This window comes from Montipora capricornis, chromosome 10, assembly GCF_036669925.1.
Source record: "Montipora capricornis isolate CH-2021 chromosome 10, ASM3666992v2, whole genome shotgun sequence".
In the NCBI taxonomy this organism is placed as follows: Eukaryota; Metazoa; Cnidaria; class Anthozoa; order Scleractinia; family Acroporidae; genus Montipora; species Montipora capricornis.
In genome coordinates, this window is record NC_090892.1 from 31,119,978 (window position 1) to 31,129,977 (window position 10,000).

Consider the following 10,000-nt stretch of genomic DNA (forward strand, 5'->3'; position numbering starts at 1 on the left):
CTGGAAAAACCGACGAAAATGGTTTTGAAAATGGTTTCAAAACGAAGCCAGTTGGAAAATGCTTTGGTTTTATTTTTGGCACTGAGGTGGAAACGCCGGAGATTTAAAAATCGTAATGCACTAGTCAAAGAGAGTGAAGTTGTTTGTATACAGTTCTCGATCTTTCAAATTTTGAAATGTGAAACGTAGACCCGTAATATTGGATTGTCGTCTTGAGATAGAGCGGTGTCCTTTCGTGCCTGTTTCGTCTGTTTTGTAAAGCACGGATGTGGTCAGAACTTGGCCACTTTGTTAGCCTTTTTTTGTTGATATTATACTTTCACGTTTTATCTTACCACGATGTATTCTTGACTTTGAAATCGAGTCAGAATGCCTTTTTTCCTGTTATTTTTATTCAATTGCACATTGGCATCCGTCCAAATAACAGAAATAAGTGGCGGGTCTTTCAAAGGCTAATAATTCCTTTCACTGCCTTGAACTTATTTGGAATAACAGCGAAACGTGATAAAATTCTCTGATGATTTGACGTGGCCCGCTTTCTCCTTTATGCCCCTTTATGTCCTTTATCCTCTCGAAGAGAACCGAATTAGAAATTATTTTTAATCCATAATTAAATAATAAGATTTCACTGAATTACTCAAGCTAAGTTTTGCCCAACGACACGGCATCATGCTGTCTGCCTAAGAAACCACTTATTGTCAGTTGTTAGTAACTTCTGCTCGTTGTAATAGACATTACATGTAATAGACGTTAGTAACTTCTGCTCGTTGTAATAGACATACATTATCATGCACCTTTCGTTTTAAATCTTACAAATTTTACAAGTTATTGATAAAGCAAAGAAAGCAAGTGATGGCTTACAGAAAGGAAGAACAATTATTAATTTTCATTTTATCTGCGGTCTTTCTCTATGAGATGAATTTGAGTATTCAATAATTCTTTTAACACAAAGTAGACTGCAAAACAGTCGTTTTCTTCCATTTTCTCCCTCGCCGTTTCTACACTCGCTCCAGACCTTTCGTTTGAACATTATTTTACCGTGTCGCTTGCGTTCGCAAAAAATACGACTGTTTTGCAGTCTAAACACAAAGACTCGTTGTAGAAAAGAAAGGCCTACAGTTTCTCGTTGTTCTTTTGACACAGACTCGTTGTAAGAAGGAAAGGAAGTGGAAAAAAGAAAGGTCTTTAGAAATCGGCTACTGTATAAAAGGGTTCATTAAAGAGAGGAAAGTTTGTTACCACGACGGATACCGATTGTAATAAGGTCAAGTAAGGGCAGTAGGGATACCCATCAAGCATTTGGCGTGTAATAAATTTCAACCTGACAAAGAGGAATAGTAGTGAATACTTAAATACCTATACAAATAATGCCCACTTAACGGTCACGTTCAGCATCGCATCCCGCTGCCGGAGGACGTCTCTTAAGAAGGGTTATCTTATGAAATGCTCCAGAAAGACAGCGTTATATCATGGTTCAGAGGCCTTTCTGGAGATGATCGAATCGACTTGATGTGCAACTTACTGGATTGCAGTCTTCCCTGGGAAATCAGATTTTACAACACCTTCCTTGATGCTCAATTCCAGAGAGATTACACGGTGTTTCGGCAGGCTGAAAGTGCAGCTAATAATCCGGTAGATTTGAGCTGCTTGTTTGGTTTAGACGATGCTCACATTCGAAGAAAATTGTGTGTTAGTCTAGCGCTACTCCATTCGAGCAATAGGCAAGCGGCAGCCGTGTTGTTTGGAATTTTGAATGACTTTCAACCATTAACACTTGACGGAGAAGAATTCTTCAGTGAACTGTCATTGTTGATGACAATGTGTGCTCACCATCCAGCATTTTCGTTTCATCAGAAGCAAATTATGCTCACCAAATTAAAACAGTTAAAGAATTCAGAAACTCGCACTTCTGATCTTGGCGAGGTGAGTTCCCGGAATCATCCAAGCGTATCATTTTGAGATCACAATTCTTGTATGAACCAGGCCAAATTTATTGGATATCTTTATTTTTGAATAAAAGTAGCCATGGTTTTAAAGAAAAGTTGTTCCTCATTTTTTTTCTGCGGTCAAATTGACTCGTCAACCAAATAGCATCTACGGATTTAACTTGCGCTTAATTAAACTTTGTTGATTTGCGAAAAAAACTACAACGAAGTGTGACTGTAAATTTTCATTTCTTGTCCTATAGACAGTCTCCGAATCAAGCAGCGGTTCGTCAACGTTCTCTTTTGATCAAGATGCTGCCACCCAACAGGACGATATTATCAAAGAACAACGTTCCAAGGATTCTGAAACCACAGAAAGAGGGCATAAAGTCCGAAGACACGGAGTCATGAATTTACCAGCAGCCAGAGATAAAACACCCCGAAGTAAGTGTTTACTTAATGGAATTAGGAAATAACACTAAAGTATAAAAAAAAATAACAGTAATCGTCGTTTTAACAGCACTTCTTTATATGTCAATTTCAAACTGATTACTGCCAGCGGACCAGATACGTCGTGATTCCCCAGGATATTTTGGTTAATTTATACACGATAGAATTGAATTTTCGACGCAGCTGAGAGATTCCGAGCAAAGCATGTTTTGTAACTTATGTGGATATATCTAATGAGCCTACAAAGACTGAGCCAAATAACCGGTCATTGTTTTTTCAGATCTCAAGGACTCACAAAGGTTCCTTGATACAATTTGACATTTCAAATCGCTTATCAAGGAATGGTTAATATGAGATTTCCGTTGAAATATTTTAAGGCGTTGTGTCGTGTCCTGACTGCTAGAATGTTCTTGTTTGTACATAAAGGGTTGTCTGTAATTTGTCAAGTGCGACTGAAGATGTCAGTTGGAGCTTATGCACGCGCGTGTTTGTTCAATGGGAAGTGAGCTTTTTTCCCCGGGCTGTTTTCCCTTTTAACTTGTCTTCACACAACCACATTTACGTTTGCCAAGTATCTGTATCATTTCTCCATTAGAGAATGATTAGTATAAAAGTATGGTGGACACCACTATCCTGGCACTCGAAATGTTCTCTTCTGGTTGCTGTCCTGTGGCCTGTTTCTCAAAAGTCCCGAAACTTTTGGGCCTATTTCGGGTGCCACAATTCCCTTTATATCTTCGCAACCCCGTGGTTCTAAGCAATCAAACTTCCCAATCCTCTTTGTTTTTCTTAAATCAAAAACATGTTAAAGGATTAGCTTTTCAAACTAAGCAAATTGCAGTTTGCCGACTGGCTTTTCGGGCCCGAAAAGTTATCCACACTTTCAAGAAACAGGCCCCTGATCCCAAAAAACGCTTAGATTCCCTAGTGCTGCTACCCTTCTGCTTAGGCAGTGAAGAGCTTGTTTTTTTCGGGTTATTTGTTTGTTTAGTAATTTCACATTTTTTTTAGTATTTGTATTAACAACTCGAACTCGAACTCGAACTCGAATCCAAACTTGATGATACTTAACTCCCGTATTAATTAAAGGCCTGAGCACAATGAGAAAGAAAGGTCAAACTGAGAAAGAATAGAATACTGTTGGAAAAGTGTCAGAATAAAGGTTTTTTTGTAGAAATTTCTCAAGTGTTTATTGTGGTAATTAACATTACTCAGAGTAGGTGTCAAGGTGTTAGGAGGCATTCTCTGGCAGGTAGAAATAGAGGTGTGTGGTCCTATTTTGTCACTAAGTAGTTGTGTGACATGTTTATCATGATTGTATCCTTGTTAACAAGTGCATCAACATCATAACATTCTCCTTGACCCCAGAGTTTGTCTCCCAAAGAATGCTATGCATTTTCTCCTGTATGACCACAGTATTTTTTCATTAATGCAAGTTCATTTGACAATTACAGAATTAACATTAGCATTTACATGAATCCCTCTTTCAGTGGTTCACCTTGTTGAAACACAAACGATAGAAACATGATGATGCAATTATTTATTTACTCCCTTTTTGGTTAAAAAAAAAAAAACAAAGGATGTTTTAGGGTGATGAAAAGAGTAATCTTAATCATTTGAATGACAGCTTGAAGCAGCAATTTGGCAAAAGGTTTTCCTGCCTTAAAAGTTGTGTTTTGCCTCATTTTACTTTGAACTCCTTGTTGTAAATTTTGCTAGTCTTTGCTTTTGGGAAAGTTCTTTTGAAGGAAATTGTTGATTTTAGAAAGCGCATGTAGCATGAAATTCAAATTTGAGCTGCTACTGCTACAACAAGTTGCAAAAATAGTGGAGACACCTCACTTTCTTGGGGCATTATTAATTTCCCTATTATCTTTCACACTGCAGCCTTTCCCTCCCCCCCCCCCTTATCAGTGTTGCCAGCAAGACAAAAAAATGTTGGAAACTTGAGCAGTCAACATTGAAAGGGGGAGAGGGGAGAGAAAATGGGAAAGGTTTAAATTCTAGATACAGCTGGCATTGGAAGCTAGAAAAGGTGTTTTTTAATGAGTGTCTCAACAATTTTGCAACTTGTTGTCTGAGTTGGTTGTCACTGTATTGCCGTATGCTCACTTTGTTTATTGGAACGGAAAGGCGTCTATCGTTTGCGTTTAATATGGTGTTTCCAAAAAAAAAAGGGTTTTATTCTCTGATCTGCTGTGAATGGAAAAATTATGGCCAGCGATAAACTGGATTTTGGCGGGGTTTAGGTATGACATAATTGGAAGCCATTTCAGTGCTCTCTGTGAGTCAAGTCGAAAATACACATAATTTGGTAGATGAAAAGGCGTGATTTCCATCCTTTTGCTTTTTAAAGTACGCTAGAAATATCCTGGAACTGATTTCGAAATCATTTGCCTTAAACAACTATATTTCAGTCGACATGTGACATCTAAAACACGCGCAACATGTACGAAATCAGCTGTTGTTTACGAATGAGAAACAGACATAACCACTCCTTAAACTGCGATTGCATGCCATTTAAAAGGAACATCCACTTTCCAAAAAATCAATTCTTAGCAAACATTGTTATACAAAGATACATTTTCATAGAGGTCCGTTTGTAACATTACTTATTGCTTTCGGGCTAGTCTGCTTCCAGAGAAGGGACTGGTAACGCTTAGTAGCAAGTCCTCTAAGTGACGTGTCACTGCTGTACTGCTGTACAGGCTAATTCCATGTTCTTTGGAATAACCGACTGATCACAATGATCAAAAGAAAGCACCCGATTGTGCTAAATCCTTTGCGAGATTTGTTTTACAATGAGATACAAAACATTATTTTAACACAACATGTTAGGTGGGACCATTTGGATAGTCTGCTGTATTGAAGTAAAATTCAAAAGAAGTGTAAAAAATAATAATGCAAAAAGCAAGCAAGGATTAGCAAATACGCCAGGAAATATCTTGGCCGGCGGAAATAGTAATGTAATTTACTTGAAACCATGGGACAGTAGTTCTTGTTAAAATTTACTGAAGACAAAAATAGTGTAACGCTTAAAGTTGTTACATTATTTTATAAAACTATGTGTAGGATGTAAAAATGTGCCTGATCTTCAGTGGAATCACCAAAGCCTTTATTGATGTAAAATCCATTCGAAGTTAAATTTTCCGCAGTGCGACATCTTGTTTTTTTGCCACTTTGGATGACATAAATATTCATAGAAACATAACCCAACAGGGTAATTCAACAAATTTTTTCTGGAAAATTTCTTGTGTGTTTAACATCAACACACAATGCATTTTAGAGTGAGGTAGAGAAATGTAAGTAAGAAAGGAATATTTAAAACAGCATGACATCAATGGCCCAAGTTAGCTGAGAATGAGGGTGTTGTGCGTGTCTTCTTTTTCGATATATGTACATGTATACCATCTTGAAGAATGCCAGGTGTTGTGAGACACTGGGAACAATCCTGTTACCAGGTCCCTTTGATGCTCAAAGGAACTTACCGCCTCAATAGAACCTTCAACCAGATGAATTTATTCTTAGCTACATCCCATGTTTAGTCATGAATTCTGGTTTTCAGTCATTTTTTTTCTTATTTCTGGGATAGCAGCTGAGATAATTCTTTTGGAGAGCCTTGTGTCTCCAACCCTTCTTCATGGCATCTGGAAAGTTGATGTGCAAATATTCATGCAAATACCCTGTGTATTTTACAATTGGTTGCTGGCAGTAGCAGCTCAAATTTGAATTTCATGCTACATGCGCTTTGTAAAATCAACATTTTCCTTCAAAATAACTTTCCAAAAGCAAAGACTAGCAAAACTTACAACAAGGAGTTCAAAGTAAAATGAGGCAAAACACAACTTTTAAGGCAGGAAAACCTTTTGTCATTTTGCTGCTTCAAGCTGTCATCCAAATGATTAAGATTACTCTTTTCATCACCCTAAAAAGTCCTTTCTGTTTTTTTTTTTTAACCAACAAGGGAGTAAATAAATAATTGCATCATCTCGTTCCTATTGTTTGTGTTTCAACAAGGTGAAACACTGAAAGAGGGATTCATGTAAATGCTAATGTTAATTCTGTAATTGTCAAATGAACTTGCATTGATGAAAAAATACTGTGGTCATACAGGAGAAAATGCATAGCATTTTTTGGGAGACAAACTCTGAGGTCAAGGAGAATGTTATGATGTTGATGCACTTGTTAACAAGGATACAATCAGAAAGCTAAGGCATGGTAAACATGTCACACAACTACTGAGTGACAAAATAGGACCGCACACCTCTATTTCTGCCTGCTAGAGAATGCCTCTTAACACCTTGACACCTACTGTACTCTGAGTAATGTTAATTACCACAATAAACATTTGAGAAATTTCTACAAAAAAAACCTTTATCATTGAACTCTGCTTTCGTATGATAAGAAGATATATATGCAGATCACGGAGGGTGTTATCCACCTCCCTCAAGCTTTCGGTTTTGGCGACTCTCCTCCATCTGCATAATTCTTTATATCATACTCAGCCTTGTCCAATAATCGCTAATTAGACAGCATTGAGGTCAAGGCAGCTCAAGCAAAATCGTTGGATTTCTGGCTTACACTATAACAGTCTATCAGAGCTTGAAATTGCGACCAATACATGTACAGTCGCGTTAAAATTTGCCACTGAATTTTTTCCCTTTGCAACTAAAATATCTGGAGAAGTCGCAAATTTGCGACTTGTTGTCATCTTCGCTTTTTTTGGAAACAAAAGGGTTAGCAGTTGCCACTTTGCTGCTCTTTTTACTAAAATAAATGAAGAAATGACAAAATTATTTTGTTTCTCACCTTGTTTTCTTTCAATCTGAAGATAGCGTAATTGCAGCGTAATTGCGTTCTATGGCTGCTGAAATGTCTCAAATTTAATGAGACGTATATTTTCATTACAGTACAGTGTTACAGGAATTTTGCGTATGCACCAATATGGCTGCCCGTAACAATATGCTCTTGCGATTATTCTATACATTTTTATTGTTATGTGTCTTATTTAATGGCAATCCGTTCTACAATGGTGCTTCTAAGGAGTTTACTGCTGGTTTTATGGCGGACTCTCAAAGATTGATGCAGCCTAAAAGAAATAATTTAAACTACTTCAATTTCAGTTATCACTTCAAGCGTGAAGTTGCTGGTCGCGAACACAAAACATCGACTCCGATCTGTAAGAGTACTATGCGTGGATTCATCATTTTAGCTCTGCCAAGTTCTTTATTTTTTCATGACCTGACTATTTGTATGGATATTCACTGTAATCCTGGTCCTGTAGTTGATGAACTGTCGACGTTTCAACGTCCATGCTGTTCGAATGATTTAAATATTCCTTCCTTCTACAAACATTAATTATTCAAGACAACAACTTTTAAGATCGAAATCCTCGCTTCAACCTGACTTATTCCAGTTCTTGAAGGTTCAAGGGATCCTAAAAACACACGCCGTGTTCGCGCTGGAAAATCTTTCAACTGATCTTCTGTTACCTACAAGATTAAATCAGTTTTTCATCAACGTATGCTTCGTGATTTTACAACTATTACTGTGGGACCTAATTTGAATAATCTGGTGCCTGTGAAACGTCTTCTTCCTATTCAACCAAATTATACGAAGCTACTTAACGTCTGTATCCTGAATGCTAGATCCATCAATAACAAAACTCTTATAATCAAAGATTATGTCGTCGAGAAAAAAATCGATATTTTAGCTCTCACAGAAACTTGGCTTAAACCTGACGATGACTCTGATTATATTACACGGGATATAACTCCTACTGGCTACTGTTTTGCCCACACTCCTCGATCCAGTGGAAATGGTGGCGGCGTTGCTTTTCTATACCGGAAGGATCTAAAAATGGAACGACTCAAGAATCCTGTATTCAAATCATTTGAATTTATGGAATCCCTACTTAATACTACCTCATGTGTGCTACGTATTGTTGTTGTTTATCGACCTCCTGACTCAACTCAGAATGGCTCGACAACAGCTCTATTTTTCGACGAATTTTCTACTATGCTGGAACGCTTAGTTTCACTGCCTGGTAAACTACTTGTAACCGGTGACTTTAATTTTCACATCAACAATCCTTTCGACAACACAGCTCGCCAATTTTTGGATCTGCTAAATTGCTTTAATCTGCATGTCCTAAACACCGTCTCACCTACTCACAAAAACAATAACATCCTAGATCTTATCATCGCTAGAACTGATGAACTGACAGCCCTAAACCCATTCGTTAACGATCCAGTTATCTCAGATCACTTTGCTGTGTATTGCAACCTGCCCATCAGCAAACCTCAAAACCCTTAAATGGTCTCTACTACACGGGCCTACACAATATAAACTTGCAAAGTTTTGCACAAGATATAACCTCGTCTACTTTGTTTAACTCACCTTCATCAGACCTAACTGAATTGTGTGACCAGTATAATAGTGACCTATCTACTATCTTGGATAAACATGCACCCTTGCGTACGAAGATAATCACAATCCGGCCCAAGGCTCCTTGGTATAATAACTACATCAGAGAACAGAAGAGAATCTGTCGTCGTCTTGAACGCAGTTGGCGCCATTCTCATACTGAAACTGATCATCAAGCCTATATTAATCAGTGCACTGTCGTGAAACAATCCATCTACACCTCGAAAATGAATTATTACTCTGATCTTATCAATGAAGCCGGTGTTGATACAGTTGTAGCAAAGCTCTATTTCGCAATGTTGATCGTCTTTTACACAGAAAGGCAGAGAAATTTCTTCCAACATGTTCGTAAGTTCACTTGACTCCTGATCTCCTCTGCACCTTTGACTCACCTTCACTAAAATGCCAACTAATTAATTTTTTACCTACATCTGCTGATGAATTGTCTAAGATTGCTCATAAGATCGTCTTAAAATCATGCATCTTAGACCCACTTCCTTCCGCACTGATGAAAGAATACTTTGAAATGTTTCTACCGACACTTTGTAAGATCATTAACTTATCTCTGGAATCTGGTTATCTGCCTCCTTCTCTTAAAACTGCTGTCCTTACACCTCTACTCAAGAAACCTTCTTTAGATCACGAAATCTTTAAAAATTACAGACCGATCTCAAACCTCACTGTAACCTTACAGTAGTCTCAAAAATCATTGAAAAAGTTGTGGCTGTGCGCGTACATGAGTACTTGCGAAGTAACCACCTTCACGAGCCACTACAGTCGGCCTACAAGCCTTTTCATAGCTGTGAAACTGCTCTTGTACGTGTCCATAATGATGTCATGCGTGCTTTTGATAATCGTCAGTGCGTTATACTTCTTCTTCTTGATCTGTCTGCTGCCTTCGACACCGTCACCCATGAAATCCTGCTTAATAGATTAAACTCTAAATTTGGAATCAGCGGAACTGCTCTCAACTGGTTTCAATCTTACCTTTCTGGTCGCACTCAATCTGTTCTGATTAATGGGAATAAATCACAACCTCGTAACCTCAGTTCTAGGGTACCCCAAGGCTCTGTGCTTGGTATCCTCTATTTATTGTATACTGCACCATTAGCTGACTTATCACTTCGACACCATAACTTGCAATTTCACCTTTATGCTGACAATATGGAACTTTACGTTCCTTTTCAACAAATAATGAC

The 10,000-nt window shown here is 37.9% G+C and overlaps 2 protein-coding genes across 10 annotated transcripts in view; both read left to right on the plus strand.

Moving 5' to 3' along the window:
- Positions 1-1,038: 1,038 nt before the first annotated feature.
- The window catches only part of LOC138019970 (zinc finger CCHC domain-containing protein 14-like), a 129,106-nt gene continuing 120,144 nt past the window's right edge, over positions 1,039-10,000 (plus strand). For 2 of the 9 annotated variants that reach the window (XR_011126279.1, XM_068866951.1), the window contains exons 1-2: positions 1,081-1,923; positions 2,189-2,369. Coding sequence is in view for 5 of the 9 variants with exons in the window: in XM_068866951.1 (XP_068723052.1) it covers positions 1,444-1,923; positions 2,189-2,369 (661 nt within the window). In the remaining 4 variants the exon portion in view is untranslated. Of the gene's footprint in view, positions 1,924-2,188; positions 2,370-10,000 lie in introns of all 9 variants that reach the window. The other 7 variants (XM_068866952.1, XM_068866953.1, XR_011126281.1 and 4 more) reach the window with 6 other exon arrangements.
- The window catches only part of LOC138019976 (uncharacterized), a 2,000-nt gene continuing 1,331 nt past the window's right edge, over positions 9,332-10,000 (plus strand). The window contains exon 1 of the mRNA XM_068866963.1: positions 9,332-10,000. This exon is cut by the window's right edge and continues 1,331 nt beyond it. The gene's annotated coding sequence lies outside the window, so the exon portion shown is untranslated.